This window comes from Phyllobates terribilis, unplaced genomic scaffold (genome assembly GCF_046119375.1).
Source record: "Phyllobates terribilis strain yellow unplaced genomic scaffold, ASM4611937v1 Scaffold_13__5_contigs__length_258822181, whole genome shotgun sequence".
Lineage (NCBI taxonomy): Eukaryota > Metazoa > Chordata > Amphibia > Anura > Dendrobatidae > Phyllobates > Phyllobates terribilis.
In genome coordinates, this window is record NW_027362773.1 from 123,549,327 (window position 1) to 123,570,271 (window position 20,945).

Genomic DNA, 20,945 nt, shown 5'->3' on the forward strand with positions numbered 1-20,945 from the left:
CCTGACTTTCTGGCAATTGTGTCTCATCATCGTCCACCTCTTGTGACACTTTCCCACCGTCGCCTTTTCTTGTGACCGTGGCTGCTCAAATATTTGGGCATCGCTACATGCGATCTCCTCTTGCCCCGCTTCAAGTGGACCAGGCGAGAGGCCCGAATCTATAAATGGAAAAGTGAGCAGCTCTTCAGAGTGTCCAAGTGTGGGATCAGTTGTCTCTGGGCACTTGACATGGTAGGAGGAAGGAGGATCAAGGTGAGGAATATGTGGCCCAGACTCACGGCTACTGAGACTTGACAGGGTGGTGGTGGTGGTAGTGGCTAAGTGACTGGAAGCATTATCCGCTATCCAACCAACAACCTTTTGACACTGCTCTGGGTTCAATAGTGGTGTGCTGCGTTCCCCTAGGAATTGGGACAGGAAGGTTGGGCGAGAAGATGTGGGTGTTTGTTGTGGCACAATTTCAGCTTGCCCACGGCCTCGGCCTCTGCATGCACCATAACCATCACGTTAAGTTCCCTGTCCCTTGCACCGCGCCTTGCCCATTTTAAATGGAGGACAATATCTTCCACGCTCACTACAAATGGCTGAATTTGGAGCGAAGTTATATGTAATTCGTGTGATGGAGAAACCACAGTTTTAAATACCTGGCCTGTAGGTAACTATTTTGAACAGCAAACCGGTGGCAAAAACTTTGCTGACACACTGAAAAAAAAATTGAATAAAAGCCAAAAATGGCAATATTTTCAGTGCAATTATATGTGAATGTGATCCGTGTGATGGAGAAACCAGTTTTAAATACCTGGCCTGTAGGTAACTATTTTGAACATCAAACCGGTATCAAAAACTTTGCTGACACACTGAAAAAAAATTTCAATGGAGGCCAAAAATGGCAGTATTTTCAGCGCAATCATATGTGATCCGTGTGACGGACAAACCACAATTTTAAATAGCTGGATTTTTAGCGCTGTAATATGGAAAGGACCTGGCTGTATTCTGCTGTGAAGACAAGCAAATGTCGCAGAAAAAACATGTTCTCTGGATTGCTTTTTAAGCAAATAATAAGGATTAAGATCCCCAAAAAATTTTTTCCTGGCCCCTGAGACCTGGGCCTTTGTCTAGAAATATCTAACAGCAGCAGAAGGCAGAACTGGAATGGAGCCTCTTGTGCTATATGCACTGCAGTCTGCTATATACATTGCCTGCCTATATACACTGCCTGCCTGATATCTCTGCAGATGGATTAGTCCTCAGAAGGACTGTTAGTTGAGATGAGTATGTGTCTCTAATATAGTCTGATATACCTACACCAACTAGAAACAAGCAAATCTCTCCCTAGCTCAACAGCAGCTCTCCCTACACTGTCTGATTCCGGAGTGACTGTGATATAGACCTGATGACGCAGTGCGGCCAGCCAATCACTGTAATGCCACAACCAACATGGCTGCGGCATTACAATGAGTGGCAGGCAATCCCTGCATGTTGTTTGGCGCTCTAAAGAGCGCCAAACATGCAGTGAGGGGACCCGAGCATCCGCCCGAGCATCTCGCAAGTACTCGGCGAGCTCCGAGCATCTCGAGTACTGAGATGCTCGGGCGAGTACCGAGTACTTGCGAGTATGCTCGCTCATCACTAATAATCATTCCTATCCTTGCCAATACCTTTTAATGTATAACAAATGTAACACTGGGGTAATCTTTAGGATATGTTGTTGACAGGAAAAGCTTTGTGTGACCTACGCACATTTTCCATGCTTTTTTTAAGCTTTTTCAGTTGCATTTTTTAGGTAGCCATTTAAATGGATGAAAAACGCTGCAAAAAGGAAGAATTTATCATTGTCTGTGCTCCAAAACAAACATTGGCCATTTTATGCACTAGCCACATTTGTGCTAAAATTTGTGACTTAATGTTTTTTTTTTCACTTTCCACTTTTCAGTAGTGCTGGGTATTGCACATCCGTCCCCTATTGATTCGAATAGGGGGCGTATGTGTAGAACCTGGCCGCAGCCACTAGTCCGTTGTCAGAGCTGTGCTTTGCAGCTCCGCAACTCGACACATCCGGCCACCGCCGCCATCGGGAATGGTTGATCACTGGGTGTCGTACCCCCACCAATCAGATATTGATAACCTATCCTAAGGATAGGCCATTAATATACAAGAAATAATAAATTTGCCGTATCTTACTCCACTACACATTAGATTGTCTAGGATATGAAACCGCACTACTCACCTGGCTTCCACCTCCTCCACTGTGTCCAGCAGTTGACTATTTAGGGTCTCTGGCAGCCATAAAATAGGCAATCCACAAAGAATAGGCAACGATCCAAAAATGACTAGGGGAAGAAACGGTGCATACGCTTTGGTCATCACTGCTAGCGGTGCAATTACGGCCCCTAATCTCATCATCATGTTGGTGAATCCCATCCCAGTTTGTCTGCAAAGAAAATATATCACAAACACGTGAAACATGAAAAAAATATATCAGAATTCACCATAGCAAACAGTATTGCTCAGATTTTCAAAGAAACCACTCAAAAATATTTATGATAAGTTACTAATATGTCAATATTAAAAGTTTTTATTATGATTGCAGAACAAAAAAAATTTTTTTCTACCTATGATTGTATCCAAGCAGAATGTGTTAATAAAGAAAACCACAATAGAGTCAAGAAAATGGCGCTCAGTCTGTGTGCCCACTATGCGTTTTTTAAGCGTTTCCGCAGCGCCAATTCCACTGAAGAAACGCTTAAAAAACGCATGGTAGAAGGTCTGCCATGTTCCCCAATGATAATTCGCATGTGCTGTGCACATGCTGCGGAAATTTCCGCTGCAGATTATCATTGCGGAAAAATCCACAGCACTACCAATTATTTTGCGGAATCGCGGCATTTTCACCGCCATTGACTTGCATTGAATCGCATAATATCCGCATCACTACATGTGCACATGCGGATATCATGCAGTTCACTGTGCGGATGGTACCCGGGTTTGGAGAAGAGGAGACTCTCCTCCAAACCCGGGTACCATGGTACCTGTAAAAAAAAAATAAAAAAAATAAAATAAATATTATGCTTACCTTCTAATAGCCCCCGGTCTTTTCTCCGCTCCGTCCTGGCGTCCCGGCAGCTCGCGATGGTCTAAAAGGACCTGCCATGACATCATTTAGTCACGTGACGGGTCACGCGACTGCTGACGTCGGCAGTCGCGTGACCCGTCACATGACTAAGTGACGTCATGGCAGGTCCTTTTACACAACCGCGAGACACCGGGGAGACCGGACGGAGCGGAAAAAAGACCGGGGGCTATTAGAAGGTAAGCATAATATTTATTTTTTACCATTCTTTATGGTCACAGTATATAAATACATGCCGGTTGCATGGATTTATATAATGTGACCAAGTTGTCAAGCACTTTCCAAGTGATGCTAAAATCGCTTGGAAAGCGCTTGTCAACCCGCATGGGGAAATGCAAGTGAAGAACGCTTCACATCCGCATGTCCCTGGCAGGAAAAACGCATGTACAATCCGCATGTACAATCCGCATGTACAATCCGCATGTACAATCCGCATGTACAATCCGCATGCGTTTTTTTCTGCCAGGGAGATGCAGAAACGCTCAGGAAAAATCCGGAGCATTTCTGCATCGTGGGCACATAGCCTAAATGTACATTTAGAAGGTCAGTGCACAGACATGAAGTAGTGATAACTCTGCCTGGCTGGAGATGAAAAAAAAAACAATATGTTGAGACTACAATGACATTATCATTTTTTTTTTTAGATTATTCCTTTCTCAACTGGAACATAAGGCTAATTATAGCTAGATTATACACTGGCAATCAAATAGGAAGGTAATAGGGGAGAGGAAGACACTTAAAGGGAATCTGTCAGCAGGTTTTTGCTATGTAATCCGGGAGCATCATGTTGTAGGGGCAGAGACCCAGATTCCAGCGATGTGTCACTTATGGGGCTGTGTGTAGCTGTTTCAATAAAATCAGCGTTTTATAAGCATGAGATTATCTGTACAGGACTAGGTGTCCCATGCCTCCTAGTCTAACCACTCCCCCACCACTGTCACTATACAGTGTACACAGAAAGCTGCCAATCAGTGATGTGGGCTGGTGATCGATTCCCTTTAACTAACGCTCATGCTCCTCTTGAGTGACTTTCTAAGATATATAACAACCTTTGGTGACTTCATCATTGAAGCAATGAATGAAAGGTATTGCTGCAAGGCAAGAAACACACTACAGAAGAAGTCAACAAATACATGCTGGAGCAGAAGGAAATGATCATAAGCGAAAGGAGGAGAAACATAACTGTCTCAAGTGGCCTGCTGGATCATATCTATCAGTGGCGGAAATAGATCACCTAACAGCACAGCGCAACTGCGGCAAGGAATGGTGAAGATGCGTTTGTGGTGAGTAACAATGCTGTTTATGACAGTACCCAAACTTTTAGAAGCCCCCTAAGAAGCTATCACAAGGGGCTGACAGAACAGAAAACAGTTGAGGGGAATCAGATGAAGCTTGATACAAAAGAATTCTAGAATGTTAAAGTTGGAAGGGACCTCCAGGGTCATCGTCTCCAACCCCCTGCTCAATGCAGGATTCACTAAACCATCTCAGACAGATGTCTGTCCAGCCTCTGAAGACTTCCATTAAAGGAGAACTCACCACCTCTTGTGGCCGCCTGTTCCACTCATTGATCACCCTCACTGTCAAAAAATGTTTTCTAATATCTAATCTGTATCTTCTCCCTTTCAGTTTCATCCCATTGTTTCTAGTGTTTCCATGTGCACATGAGAATAAAGCTACATTGTGATATCCCTTGAGATATTTGTAGACAGCTATTAAGTCTCCTCTCAGTCTTCTCTTTTGCAAGCTAAACATCCCCAAATCCTTTAACCGTTCCTCATAGGACATTGTTTGTAGAACAAGACCTTCCAGACCAAAATCGATAGCATCAGATTGGCAAGAAAAGGTATCCTCTTCTACCTATGACTGGTAAAGCTGGCTTAACTCATGAGAAACTTGTGGCACAATGATGAAAAAGAAAATATATTGAGCACTCCCCTATTACACAGAAATCAATCCACGATCTTTTGGACTTGCCCAAATATTCTCCTGGATTCGCCATCCTCACCACACTTGCAGTGTTAGTATATGGATGAAAGACCGGTATCGGCGTTGTTAAGCAGTACGATTTTTGTCTTTCCAATATTTCTCGGAACACGTATCCAAGATAAGGTTTTTATTATACTCACAAAATCCAATTTCAATAAAAGTGCATAGAATGAAAAAAAAAATCACTGAAAACAAGCGGCACACCAGTTTTTGCACAATTAAACTAGAAAATGTAGTAGGATTAACAAAAAATGCTGCCAAATTTGGAAAGCAAAGAAGAGGCTTCGTTTTCAGAGTAACCTTCCAAGAGTTGGCATCCACATGGCGGAGTTTGGACCACTACAACACCAGTGATGAAGAGCGTTTTTTTTTTTTTTGCTCCAACAAGCAGATTTAGACAGGACAATGTTTACAGGAAATGGCACCGAAATTAGACTTCTTCCCATAGGAGAAACATCAGCTGGATGTTATGTAGTGTTACCTCTCATGCTTTGTGCAGAAATACCCTTGACATGGGAGAACAGACAGAGGTTTTGACATAGATGACCCCTCTGACCAAAAAAAAAGACACAAGCAGATCTCCTAAACAAATCTCCTGAGACAAAAAATCAACACAACCAAGTAGCATGAGCCCTTCAGAAAAAGCTGGCTCATCAGATGCAGAAGACACTTGTGTGTTTCAGAAGTCAGGAGCCAGATGTGGTATACATGGAAATACTCTTTTTCCTTAGCTTTCTTCCTGAAACAAAGATTCACCTGAGTAGCAAGCTAAATGATGTCATCCGAGAAAGAATGAATCTCATGCTTGTTCATTTTTAATATGGACCTTCTTAGAAAACACCCCAAACCCAATATCATGCAGAATTTAATTGGATATTGTCCAACGGTGGAGGCTTCCTTGGCTCAGACACAGAAGAAATACGGACACGTTCCACAAAAATATTCCAGAACGTAGCCAGAAAGCATTTCATTGAAAAGACAACCAGGGCACCACGTTCCCAAAGAAGTGACATCCAAACCAATAATGCAAGCAATATTTATCTGATCGGAAGTGAACTGTGCCACACAGAGTTCCAATCGGATGGTGCACTGGCTCAAAAATTCCTTATGGGTCATAATATTACTATCCTATTTTTGATGGGGAAAGAAGGCATGGTTTGAGCCCAATGAAACACAAAACAGGTACATTTTTGTAGAGCATCCAGACAAGAGGCTTGGCTACACCTGTCGTTTTCCATCGACACAGCAGCAAATATGTTTGTATGATATTCACATTCTGATGTAAGACTCCGATGGCCATACAGAGATGAATGGAAATTCATAGGTCTCTGCATCAGCAGCAATTGATAAACAGTCTATATAAGATCGCTTTTGTAGGAAGCTTTATATTCTGCACCAACCGCTGCACGGTATCCGCAAATTGGGGTGTCAAGCTATAGGGAAACAAACTAGCAGTTTCCACTCATTGTGATTACGTCTTGATTCAAAAGAATCCACATTCTCCATCAATTATTATTTTACATAGTTCAGCTAAAGCCATTTTAAAATAAATTCGGTTGTTTTTTTTGCCAAATGCCATTCTACTTTTTTCAAGTCTCACACCCTCCACAACTCTTCCATGCCCTAGGGCAGAGCATCATGCACAAGAAACCTTCTGAAACCACTACATCTTAAGGTTAAAGTGGTGCCCAAGAGATTTGACAACCTTTTCAGGAGCTTCAGGGTCTCCTTTTTTTTCGGAAACCTCAGGTGTTCTGATATAATATATATACACACACACACATACATACACACTTTGGCTGGCTGCTTACAGTACCTACAATCAGTAGGCTCACATTGATAGTATGGGGAGTCTGGTTGGCTACCAGTAGCCCATAGTTAGAGAAAAGTCGTTGGGAATGAATTGAGCATCTAGTAATAATATAGGGGTTAAACATTGTATATCACATATCACATATTGCTAACTAACCAAAAAAATATTGTCTGGACCCAGGTTTTATAGCCCTAATGGTAAGCTGTAATCTTTCCACGATGAGATGGGTCAGAGACTGTTCTCTGGCATCACGAGTGGAACGTACATTATTTAGCAGTACATCTTCTACATGAGCTCCCTCGGGATTATCATTAGCAGACATTACTGTATTCCAAGATGATTTATGGCTTAAACAATCAATTTTTCTTGTCCTCGTTGAACCTTTATTTGGTGGACATTGTATTTGCAGATGCTCTGGGGAATATAACTATTACATTGCAGTTGTCCTCCACTAGGACCAGCCATTATTGCTAAGACAAGAACTCCATGGTCTTTATTCTGTAAGGAAAAAGTCATATACTAGAGAAGCATTATTCATATAGTACTTGCAGTAGGTCTTTGACAGTGGACAAGGATAAATTATATCATCTTCTGGACTTTAGACTAATTGACTCTTAATATGTTTGTACTTTACAAAGGGTTCGTCCCTGCACCATGCAACATAGGGTTCACCAATCAGGTTTCCCTCAAACCCTGGGAATATATGGAACTTTGTAAATGTCACAGCAATGACTTCTCCTGGGGAAACATTGTCAGAATTGCAAATGGATTTCAGTCTGCTCAAGATGCAGTCAACAAATCAGATGATCGCCTCAAATCCCTGTCCATCATGAGTTATCAATGGGGTAAGCTTCATCTGGACACTCATTAATATGAATGTCTGTCCATGTAATGCACAGATAGAATTTCTCCACCAAAACGGATCAGACACAGACAGAGGAGGACCCCTGTGCAAGGACGATATATGGGCCATCTGCAACCCAAAAGCTCATCATAATGCATAATTCTACCTGCTTTGGAGGAAGGAGTGGACCTCCTTTTCTCTAGGGCCCCTTTGCGGCTGCACCAATGATATGTCTACCCATGCCGCCAGCGTATGAGAAGCTGATAGAGTCGTTTTCTATTGGTTATGTGCGTGGAAGGGACCTCCCTGTATGACAGGTCTTAATATGGACAAGACAAGTTTTTACTAGACCAGCTTTTTAAAGGAGATATCCATGCCTGCCATAAAGGGCCTGCTAAAAAATTAGATATGGATGAACAACTTGTTTTGAGGTGGTAATTGGAAATATTCACCATAATCATCGTACTGCTTACCTGAGCACAGTTGGAAAAAGTTCAGCAGTATACAGATAGGCGCAGACCATAGAAGATCCTAGAAAACCTTTTGCCAGACATGTGACAGACAACTGCAATAGGATTAAATCTGAAATACAAGAGAAACGAATATACAGTAAATAGCCAATCATCAATCAGAGATAATCTGCTGGCAACCCAAATAAGCCATCATTGGGGAAAGTGTTGGACTGGGCTGCCAAGGGACCACCAGTAACACTGGCTCTGCGGATCCCCTGTTCAGCTTCATGCAAATATTACATTACACTCATTCACAATTTTCCCTATGTTTCTATATAATAATAGACTGTAGATTGTTAAATCAATGATTAGATGTTTCACTTGTCTGTTCATAGTAAATCAGTGTATTGTGCCAACTACTGATCATATAGGGTTGAGGGGTCCACCGGGAGATTTACCTGTTCCCCATTAGGCCAGTCCAAGCCTGATTGGGGAAGCCCTGTGCAGCCATCCATGTCCTTCAAATTCACTAGTAGGGAAATCCATGGTGAGGTATAAACCCCGTTTATCTGTAGGCTACAAACTAAAAACTAACATTTTTTGTAAACAATCTGTTATCGTGTACTTAGTTCTAAATCATACGTGTCAAACTCTGGCCCGCAGGACAAATCTGGCCCGCAGGGTGATTATATTTGGCCCACAATGCCATATGGAGGACTATGTGGGGTCATTATTTTGTATGGAGGACTGTGTGGGGCCATTATACTGTATGGAGGACTATGTGGGGCATAGGCGGATTATAATGAGGGCAATCCGGGCTACCGCCCAGGGCCTCGGGTCTCCAAGGGCCCGGCCGCGTCACTGCTAGGAAACACGGCCCTGTCTCCTAACTATGACGTCACGCAGTGCGCGCCCGGCCTGCAGTGCTGCACTGGAAAGGAGCAGGAGGACTGGAGCCGAGCCGGGGGATGGTGAGTCTGTGTGTGTGTGTGTGTCTGTGTGAGAGAGTGTGTGTGTGAAAGTGTGTGTGTGTGTGTGTGTGTGAGAGAGAGTGTGTGTGTGAGAGAGTGTGTATGTGTGAGAGTGAGTTAGTGTGTGTATGTGTGATTGAGTGAGTGTGTGTGTGTGCAGGCAGATATCATTGTGTGATGTCTATTTATATGTATTTTTGTGTTTCAAATGTGTTTATGTGTGTTTGTATATGTCTGTATATGTTTGTGTGTGCGTGACTGTGTGCAGCCTCCCGCTGTCTCTGGGGGGGGGGCGCCGTGCGGCCTCCCGCTGTGTATAGATGGCTACGTGCGGCCTCCCGCTGTGTATAGATGGCTACGTGCGGCCTCCTGCTGTGTATAGATGGCGCTGTGCGGCCTCCTGCTGTGTATAGATGGCTACATGCGGCCTCCCGCTGTGTATAGATGGCACAGTGTGGCCTCCCGCTGTGTATAGATGGCTACGTGCGGCCTCCTGTTGTATATAGATGGCGCCATGCGGCCTCCCGCTGTGTATAGATGGCTACATGCGGCCTCCTGCTGTGTATAGATGGCTACGTGCGGCCTCCCGCTGTGTATAGATGGCTACGTGCGACCTCCCGCTGTGTATAGATGGCGCCGTGCGGCCTCCTGCTGTGTATAGATGGTTAAGTGTGTGTGGCACCCCTGAGGGTTCGACCGTCACAGGGATGCTGCACTTCTCTAATGGAGTGTAGTGTTCCTCCTCTGAGGTAAGGCCAGTGTGATAGTCGTGACCCAACCTTTGCATCCAACACCACATGTCTCCACCAGAGGGGGCTAGTATGCACTAGGTGCTGCTCCCCTGGTTACAGGGAGACTGGGGAACCAAGAGTTAGGGGAACCAGTTAGTGGGTGAGGGTGGAGGACTTACAAGTTAGTTACACTTTAGATTTGATATTTAATAAAAAGCCATCTTTGATCTTGGTCTTGGTGCTGTTAAATACTGTGTGTAATGTGACTTCCCTCCCGGAGCGCAGATCCTGTGTGGGCCTGCAGGGTCGGGAGACACAGGCCTCGTACTCCGGCCTTGGGACGAGAGGCAGGTTGCAGACTAGGAATGTCTCAACCCGGCCAATGACCAGGATCAAGAAAGCCCGGAGCTTAAGAGTGTGGCTCCACAGCAAATGGATCCCAGGCAGGATGCAGACGGAGCGGAGTACGCCACCTGTCCCCGCCAAGCTGATATATTCAGAGGGAGTCCGGCTGCAAAAGGGGTACCGGCCCCCGACACCCGACCTTGCTACTCCAAGTCCTGGTCGGGAAAGCCCGGTAGGCCCAGAGGATCCCACCGGGCATCGGACGGAGCGGAGCAGCTACCCGTGCCCTTGTTCTGAGAGGAGTTCAGAGGGAGACCCGGCCTATTTGCACACACACGGACAGGAAAGGATTCGGTCTGTAGTTCAGGAACACTCTGGTGTAGGGTCCCGACTGAATGCTGGACTTCCTCGGAGGTGGTCGGACCCCCGTCCCTGGTGACAGCAGGACTCCGTGGGGAGCAGGGAGTCGCCTTCCTTTGCCAGCTATGTGAGTAAAGCCTTGGAAGTTCACCCCTATGGCCTCCGGACTGTTATTTCTGCGCCGCACCGCAGGACGCGGCGCCCGTCTCCCTCTACTACTACCCCCATCCTCCTGTGTCCCTCTGCCCTGAGGCCTTGCTCCGCCTGTGGGGAGTAGTAAGAACTCTGGCCGCCATAAACATCATGCCTCAGCGGACTGCAGCGGTGCTGGTGGCCCTTCACCAGGCACTACAGGTGGCGTAGTCGTTAATTAGCCACTCAACCCGGATAAGCCCACACCATCTCCTTTTAATGTGACGGCCCTGAGCACGGGTCAGGTCCAGGCCACGGCTGCACTCCATCTCTCCTCCACAGGACCCGACTCCGAGTCCCCCAACACCCAGGGTAAACTAAAAGGGCTTCCACCGGAGAGGATGTCACATGTGCTCAATATTGAGTCATACAATTAATGTAAGGCTATGTGCCCACGATGCAGAAATGCTCCAGATTTTTTTTGAGCGTTTCTGCATCTCCCTGGCAGAAAAAACGCATGCGGATTGTACATGCGGATTGTACATGCTTTTTCCTGCCAGGGACATGCGGAAGTGAAGCGTTCTTCACATGCATTTCCGCATGCAGGTTGACAAGCGCTTTCCAAGCTATTTTAGCATCATAGAATCATAGAATCATAGAATGGTAGAGTTGGAAGGGACCTCCTGGGTCATCTGGTCCAACCCCCTGCTCAAAGCAGGATTCACTAAATCATCTCAGACAGATGTCTGTCCAGCCTCTGTTTGAAGACGTCCATTGAAGGGGAACTCACCACCTCTCGTGGCAGCCTGTTCCACTCATTAATCACCCTAACTGTCAAAAAGTTTTTTCTAATATCTAATCTGTGTCTCCTCCCATTTAGTTTCATCCCATTGCTTCTAGTCTTTCCTTGTGCAAATGAGAATAAAGATGATCCTTCTACAATGTGACAGCCCTTGACATATTTGTAGACAGCTATTAAGTCTCCTCTCAGTCTTCTTTTTTGCAAGCTAAACATTCCCAAATCCTGCAACCGTTCCTCATAGGACATGGTTTGCAGACCAGTCACCATTCTGGTCGCTCTTCTCTGAACTTGCTCCAGTTTGTCTATGTCTTTTTTAAAATGTGGTGCCCAAAACTGTACACAGTATTCCAGATGAGGTCTGACCAAAGAGGTGTAAAGACCGATAATGACTTCACCTGATCTAGACTGTATGCTTCTGTTAATACATCCCAGAATTGTATTTGCCTTTTTTGCTGCTGCATCACACTGTTGACTCATGTTCAGTCTATGATCTATTAGTATACCTAAGTCTTTTTCACATGTACTGTTGCTTAGCTCTATTCCTCCCATTCTGTATATGCTTTTTTCATTTTTATTGCCCAGATGTAGTACTTTGCATTTTTCCCTGTTAAAAACCATTCTGTTGTTTGCTGCCCACTGCTCCAGTTTATTTAGGTCTTTTTGAATCCTCTCTCTCTCTTCTCTAGTATTAGCTATCCCTCCTAGCTTTGTGTCATCAGCAAATTTAATCAGTTTACCCTCAATTCCTTCATCTAAATCATTGATAAAGATGTTGAACAATACAGGTCCCAGGACGGAGCCCTGTGGTACCCCACTTGAGACATTCATCCAGCTGGATGTGAAGCCATTTACAACCACCCTTTGAGTCCGATCACTAAGCCAGTTATGAATCCACCTAACAGTTGCCTGGTCCATTGCATACTTGGTCATTTTTTCAATAAGGATAGTGTGAGATACTTTGTCAAATGCTTTGCTGAAGTCAAGATATACTATATCTACAGCATTTCCCTGATCCACCCAGTCAGTGATTCTGTCATAGAAGGAAATTAAGTTAGTCTGACATGACTTGTTAGTTACAAACCCATGCTGACTCTGGTTAATCACTTCATTCTTATCCATGTACTTACATACATGTTGTTTAATAATTTGTTCAAAGATCTTTCCTGGTATAGAAGTCAGACTCACCGGCCTATAGTTCCCTGGGTCCACCTTCTTCCCCTTTTTAAAGATAGGAACAACATTTGCTCTTCTCCAGTCTTCTGGGACTTCTCCTGTTCTCCAAGAATTTTCAAAGATTATGGAGAGTGGTTCTAAAATTTCTTCTACGATCTCCTTCAGTACTCTGGGGTGTAATTCATCTGTACCTGGAGACTTGAACTCATTTGTGTTAGCTAAATATTCCCTCACAATCTTTCTGTTTACAGATAACTTGGATTCTTCTATTCCTTTGAAAGGACAGTGAAGATCAGTTGATGTTACATTTTCTTTCTGAGAGAAAACAGATGCAAAATAGGAATTAAAAAGTTCGGCCTTCTCAACATCCTCTCTTACCATTTCTCCATTTTCATCCTGTAAAAATCCTATAGCATCTTTGACTTTTCTTTTACTTTTGACATACCCCCAAAATTCTTTTTTATTACTTTTGACATCTCTTGCAAGCCTTAATTCATTGTCAGCTTTAGCTAACCTGATACGTGCCCTACAGGATCTGCAGACTGCATTATAATCTTCTTTAGATATGCCTCCCTCTTTCCATTTAATAAACATTTCTTTCTTTCTTTTTAGCATGTGTTTAAGTTCTGTGTTCATCCATCCTGGTTTCCTTAAATGCTTCCCATTCTTCCTACTTTTCGGGATTGTTAACGATTGTGCTTTGAGAATCTCATTTTTAAAAATTTCCCATCCTTCCTGGACATTTTTGTCCTTAAGGACATCCAGCCATTGGATCCCTCCTATTCTCTTTCTGAGTCTCTTAAAATCTGCCTTTCTAAAATCTAACCTTGAAGTTTGAGTCTTCACATGTCTTCCTCCTCTAGTTATCCAAAATTCTATAATAGCATGATCGCTGCCTCCTAGGGTCCCAGCCACCTTTACCTCCTCAACCATTTCCTCCCTGTTTATAAGGATTAGATCCAAAGTAGCAGATCCCCTTGTTTTCTCCTCTACCTTTTGGAAGATAAAGTTGTCAGCAAGAGAGGATAAGAATTTGCTTGACCTGTTAGTTTTACTTGAGAGAGATTCCCAACAAATGTCTGGATAGTTGAAATCTCCCATGACCACTACGTCATATTTTTTGGAGAACTTGGTCATTTGATACATAAAGAGTTCATCCATATTTTCAGCTTGCCCAGGTGGCCTGTAGTAAATGCCTACAATGGTGTCCTTTCCGTTGTTCTCTCCTTGTATTCTTACCCAAACAGTTTCCACAGAACTCCCAGTCTCTGAAGCTTCAATCTCTGTGCAGATATACGCTTTTCTAACATACAATGCGACACCTCCTCCTCGTTTATCAAGTCTGTTTCTTGCAAATAAGTTGTATCCTTTTAGCCTTTTATTCCAATCATGTGTATCGTCCCACCAAGTTTCAGTGATTCCAATGACATCATATTTCTTTTCCTGCATTAGTAGTTCCAATTCTCCTTGTTTGTTGCCCATGCTTTGTGCATTTGTATAAAAACATTTTAGTTTGTGATTGGTTTCTCTTCCTCCCATATTTTTATTATTTAAATTGTTTTGTCTTTGTTCTTCCTTTCCACTTCCAGTAGCAGAGATCTCAATAGTATTTGTCAGCTGTATGGCTTTTTCTGGCCTTTTGCTTCCCTTCCCACATTGTTCTAGTTTAAAGCTCTTCTGATGAGTGTAGCAAGGCGACTTCCAAATACATGTTTTCCAGTCTTCGTAAGGTGCACCCCATCTCTAGCAAGTAGTCCATCGTATAGGTAATTCATTCCGTGATCCAGAAATCCAAATCCTTGTTGACGGCACCATCAATGTAGCCAGTTGTTCACCTGTAGAATCTTATTCCACCTCATTGTTCCATGGCCATCCACTGGGAGGATGGATGAGAAGACCACCTGCGCTCCCAATTCTTTCACTTTCTTGCCTAAGTCTTCAAAGTCACTGCAGATGGTTTCCAGGTCCTTTCTTGCGGTGTCATTTGTCCCCACATGTATTAGCAGGAATGGGTAGTGATCTGTAGGTCTGAAGAGTCTTGATGTCCTGTCAGACACATCTTTAATTTTTGCTCCTGGAAGACAGCACATTTCTCTTGAGGTTATGTCTGGTCTGCAGATAGCGGCCTCTGTTCCTCTTAACAGGGAATCCCCCATGACCACCACTCTCCGTTTTTTCTTCACAACATTCTTCTTTCTCCATCCAGGAGGATTCTGAGGGCTTACAAGGTTATTCATTGCTGGCAAAGTCTTATCTTGCTGTATTTCTTCATGGTGCTCCTGCGAGAGAGCCTGGTACTGGTTCCTGAGCAGTATGGGTGGAAAGTACTTGACAACTTGGTCACACTCTATAAATCCATGCAACCAGCATGGATTTATATAGTGTGACCGTAAAAGAATGGTAAAAAATAAAAAATAAATATATAATTACCTTTTGATGGCCTGCCAACGTCAGCGGCCGCGTGACCCATCACATGACTAAATGACGTCACGGCAGGTCCTTTTCAGACCATCATGAGCTGCTGGCAAGCCAGGACGCATCGGATAAAGACACCGGGGGCCATCAGAAGGCAAGTATGATATTTATTTTTTATTTTATTCTTTTTTTTTTACAGGTACTATGGTACCCGGGTCCGGAGGAGAGTCTCCTCTTCTCCAAACCCGGGTACCATCCGCACATTGAAACGTATGGAATCCACATGTACAGATGTAGTGATGCGGATTCCATGCGGTCCAATGCAAGTCAATGGCGGCAAAAACGCAACGCTTCCGCAAAATAATTGGTAGTGCTGCGTTTTTTTCCACAATGATAATCCGCAGCGAAAATTTCCGCAGCATGTGCACAGCACATGCGGATTATCATTGGAGAACATGGCAGACCCTCTACCAAATGTTTTTTAAGCGTTTCTGCAGCGGAATTGCTTAAAAAACGCATAGTGGGCACACAGCCTAAAAAAAATTATTATATTTAATATTGTGCCAAATTAATTTCACGTGAACTATCACATGATCTATCACAGGGGATCATGTGACATGTGATACATCAGGTGTGTGTGTGTGGGGGGGGAGCCCGCGCCTTCTAAACTGCCCGGGGCCCTTGCTACTCTTAATCCACCCCTGATGGGGCCCATTATACTGTATGGAGGACTATGTGGGGCTATTATACTGTATGGAGGACTATGTGGGGCCCATTATACTGTATAGAGGGCTATGTGGGGCCATTATTCTGTATGGAGGACTATGTGGGGCCCATTATACTGGGGGATATCCTACAGTGTTTGGGGGCACTTTTGTTGGCATCGTACTTTATGGGGGCAATGAAAGAGCAATCTAGGGGCTTCAATAGGAGGAAAATTAAGTTTGTAAGAGCTGCAAGGTTGTGAGATATGCTCTTCTGTGACCCCACTGAATATTAAGTTTTTTTTGGAGGGGACAGGGGCAGGGGCGGAACTACCGCCCGTGCAGCCGGTTCATTGAACGGGGGCCCCGAGGGAGAGGGGGCCCCTCCAGCCTCCAGCAGGGCCGCCATCAGGGCATGTCTGCCCTGACTCCAGTGTGGGGCCCAGCCGGTAGGGGCCCCCTTGGAGCCCCGTTGGGGGCCCCCTCTTGTGAGTCTCTCTCCTCATGGGGCCCCCGGCCCCATGCTAAGCGCCGGGTCCGGGACATCTCAGCGCTGCGCTGCGCTCCTGCGGCAGCGCCTTCATGATTCCCCTGATTTCCGGTCATGTGACGGCGCCGTCACATGGCCGGAAGTCAGGAGAACCTGGTGTCAGCGATTTGGACGAGCGCCAGGATTCTGCAGGGATCGCATGGGGGTAAGTATAACAAGTTTTGTTTTTTTCAAAATACAATTTACTAGGAGTGGGGGGAATGGGAGGTGTGTGTGTGTGTGTGTGTGAGATAAGAGATGCACATGGGGGGGGGGATGATAAAAGATGCACATGGGGTGGGGGGAGATGATAAAAGATGCACATGGGGTGGGGGGGATGAGAGAGGTGCACATGTGGGGGGAGGGGGATGAGAGAGGTGCACGTGGGGGGAGGGGGATGAGAGAGGTGCACGTGGGGGGGGGATGATAAAAGATGCACATGGGGTGGGGGGATGAGAGAGGTGCACATGTGGGAGGGGATAAGAGATGCACATGGGGGGGAGATAAGAGATGCACATGGGGGGGAGATAAGAGATGCACATGGGGGGGAGATAAGAGATGCACATGGCGGGGATGAGAGAGGTGCACATGTGGGGGAGGGGGATGAGAGATGTGCACATGTGGGGGAGGGGGATGAGAGATGTGCACATGTGGGGGGGTGAGAGATGCACATGGGGGGGATGAGAGAGGGGCACATGTGGGGGGGGGGATGAGAGAGGGGCACATGTGGGGGAGGGGGATGAGAGAGGGGCACATGTGGGGGAGGGGGATGAGAGAGGGGCACATGTGGGGGAGGGGGATGAGAGATGTGCACATGGGGGGGTGGTGAGAGCTGCTCATGGGGGGGTGAGAGCTGCACATGGGGGAATTGGGAGAAAATGAGCTGCACATGGGGGAATTAGGAGTAGGGGGATAATGAGCTGCACATAATGAATGTGGGGTGGGGGAGAGTAAATGATAAATGACGATGGGGTGGGGAGAGCACGGACATGATATAATGAATTGGGGCAGGGGGTGCATGTAAATAATGAATGCGGGGAGCAGGAAGTATAGAGTAGAGGTTCTAATTAAATTATATATTAAGTGCCTATTTACAGTTAATGGGGGCACCGTGGTGGATTACAATTTATATTTGGAATGGTAGGTTGCATAATAACTAACCATATATTGATGGTGGATGCACGTCTGTATTCAGCTGCGTAATGTAGAAGTTGGGGAATGTGCTCTAGATAACTGTGTTATTTTATGCAGAGACGAGTCCTGGCTGGAAGACGTGATGGCGGTCTGTGCTGGATGAAGGAGGAAAGCGTAGCTGAAGGACTTCACCTAGAGACGTCACCAGTGAGTCAGTGCATTACATGTACACTTACACTATATACTATGTACCGGGCTCCTGTGTATAATGTCACTGGTGATCACTGTATTACCTGTACACTATATACAGAGCTCCTGTGTATAATGTCACTGGTGATAACTGTATTACCTGTACACTGACACTATATACAGAGCTCCTGTGTATAATGTCACTGGTGATCACTGTATTACCTGTACACTGACAATATATACAGAGCTCCTGTGTATAATGTCACTGGTGATCCATGTATTACCTGTACACTATATACAGAGCTCCTGTGTATAATGTCACTGGTGATCCCTGTATTACCTGTACACTATATACAGAGCTCCTGTGTATAATGTCACTGGTGATCACTGTATTACCTGTACACTGACACTATATACAGAGCTCCTGTGTATAATGTCACTGGTGATCACTAGATTACCTGGACACTTACATTATACATACCATGTATAGAGCTCCTGTGTATAATGACACTTATGGTAATATTAGTAATGTGGTGGTAATATTAGTAATGTGGTGGTAATATGTGGTCTGGTCATGGTGTGGCAGTTTTTCTCCCTTCTGTGTGGTATTATTCGGTCACTATGTTGTGGTAATATGTGGTCTGGTGATGGTGTGGCGGTATTCCCTGTATGTGGTATTATTGGTCATTTAAAAAAAAAATGTATATGACACATTCCCTTAAAGAAAACTAAATAAAAATATATCTAAAAAGAGTATTGGATATTTTAAGAAAATTTTAATAGGTTAGAGTAGGACCCGGCCAGAAGAGTCTACCTTATCGTAGTGGCAGCTTTAAAAATCTTTTGGCCAAAACAAAAGCTGTTGGCTATGTATGTGGCACCGTCACATGGCCGAACGTCAGGAGAGCCTGGTGGCAGCGACGTGGACGAGCGCCAGGATTCTGCAGGGATCGCATGGGGGTAAGTATAACAAGTTTTATTTTTCTTAAATACAATTAATTAACTAGGAGTGGGGGGGATGAGAGATGCACATGAGGGGGGGTGAGAGATGCACATGGGGGGGTGAGAGATGCACATGGGGGGGGATGAGAGATGCACATGGGGGGGGATGAGAGATGCACATGGGGGGGGGATGAGAGATGCACATGGGGGGATGAGAGATGCACATGGGGGGGATGAGAGATGCACATGGGGGGGATGAGAGATGCACATGGGGGGATGAGAGATGCACATGGGGGGGATGAGAGATGCACATGGGGGGGATGAGAGATGCACATGGGGGGGGTGAGAGATGCACATGGGGGGGTGAGAGATGCACATGGGGGGGTGAGAGATGCACATGGGGGGTGAGAGATGCACGGGGGGGTGAGAGATGCACGGGGGGGGGGGTGAGAGATGCATCGGGGGGGTGAGCTGCACATGGGGGGGATGAGAGCTGCACATGGGGGGGTTATGTTTACATAACTTTGTTGCCTTATGAAGCGCAGGGGGGGGGGCCCCCAAAAATTTCTTGCACAGGGGCCCACTACAGTCTGTGTCCGCCCCTGGACAGGGGCCAATTAGAACTTCTACTATGGGACCCCATGATTTATATGTACATCACTGCCCGCGAAGAAATACCCAATGCTCCGGTCATGTGGTCTATCTCTTAATACGTATTAATTAAAATGTACTTTGTTTGTGGGACAACCCTTTTAAGTTTGTTTCCATATTTGATGATAAAGAAAAACTTCCTCAATCGTAGACTTTTTTTTTTTTTTATAAATATCAAGGTTGTCCTACGACTTTGTCCAAGTTTTTAAGTTTTGCCCTCTGTGTATTTGAGTTTGACATCCCTGGTCTAAATGATCAAAAACGGCATCAAACCAACTAATTACATGTCCTATATGAATGTAATGAAAACAATATCCAGACAAAGGGGTTGTACAGGTTTAGGATACTGATGACCTTTCTAGCTGATTTCAGTATTTTTTAGCTGGATTTACACTGCACAATTATTGTGAATGAGTTTTCCTAATAATGCTCATTTCACAACAATTTTTCAGTGTACACAGCTGCCGAATACCCCACGAATGAGCAAAAAGCTCATTCATCGGATGGAATTGTAGCACCCCGAGGACTCGGCTGCTACAGGGGTATTGCACCTCGAACCAGAGGTGTGGTATTCCACTCCCGGGTAAGGATGGAGAATGGAACAGAGCTCAGTTAGCTGCATGCACTACACTCACCCCATTTCCGGGGGACAGAACAACGGTACTCCCACCAGATAGTTGTGCAGGTACGACAGCGTCTGTCCCTGGCTGGAGTGGGGGGGAGGGAGGAACATCCCAGTGGTGTAGGAGCAGACAGGGGAGGGACTCTGGGAATAGGTAGGAGCCCATTGGTTGCATTGTCACCAGGGCTCGGGTGTCAGAGGGAGTATAAAGGTGGGCACCATCTAGGAACAGGGGAGTTCAGTCTGAGGAGAAGCTGAGGGAGAGTTCAGCCAGAGAGGGCTGACAGGGAGCTGTGGCTCCGTCTGGGCCCAGCTCCGGAGCTAGGCCTGAAGCAGAGAGGAGAGAGAAGGAAGAGGAGAAACACAAAGAAAGGCCCAGAGACGCAAGCATAGAGGGAACCCTGAGATCCCACAAGAGAACGAAAACGGGTGAAGGGTTGGCAGAACAGGGTACCGGATCCCAAACTGGTGGAGGCCAATTATCCTTAGCCAGGAACCGGAGGTCGTGGTCAAGTTTTGGCACGACCCCTCGCCATATCCACCAGGAAGGCAAACCACGTATAGGGTCAGGGAAGCCGGGAAAGGTTTCACCACCAGAAGGCCCGAGGGAGCCAGACAAAGGTGGATCCCTGGTGGGGACGGCCAGTAGGAAGGAAGAGAGGGGAGCTCTGGACCACGCTCTGGAATTGCCTGGGAGTTGGCCGAGTCCCTGACCTGGTGAACGCAGCATGACTCGGGTGGTCCTACTGTGCACAAGCGACCTGATAAAGAACCGTGAGTAAAGCTTTTGAAACTGCACTACCAGACTCCGTGTTTCATCGTCGTACCTGCACCACCAGTACTGGGATATCCGCACCATCACCCCCATCATCAACTCTACAATAGCTGCCCTGAGGCAATACTCCTCCCGTGGGGAGTCGTTCCATTCTCAGCTGCACCAACAACACCAGCCTCGGCGGTCTGCCCTGCAGCGGCGGTCTCATGACCGCAATCCACGGGTGGCGTAGTTGAACATTC

The 20,945-nt window shown here is 45.7% G+C and overlaps 1 protein-coding gene across 1 annotated transcript in view; it reads right to left on the reverse strand.

Annotated features, from left to right (window-relative positions):
• Window positions 1-2,223: 2,223 nt before the first annotated feature.
• The window catches only part of LOC141174588 (solute carrier family 22 member 6-B-like), a 50,935-nt gene continuing 32,213 nt past the window's right edge, over window positions 2,224-20,945 (reverse strand). Inside the window, exons 8-9 of the mRNA XM_073659529.1 lie at window positions 8,250-8,358; window positions 2,224-2,431 (exon numbers count right to left, since the gene is read on the reverse strand). Of these exons, the coding sequence (XP_073515630.1) occupies window positions 2,224-2,431; window positions 8,250-8,358 (317 nt within the window). The remainder of the gene's footprint in view (window positions 2,432-8,249; window positions 8,359-20,945) is intronic.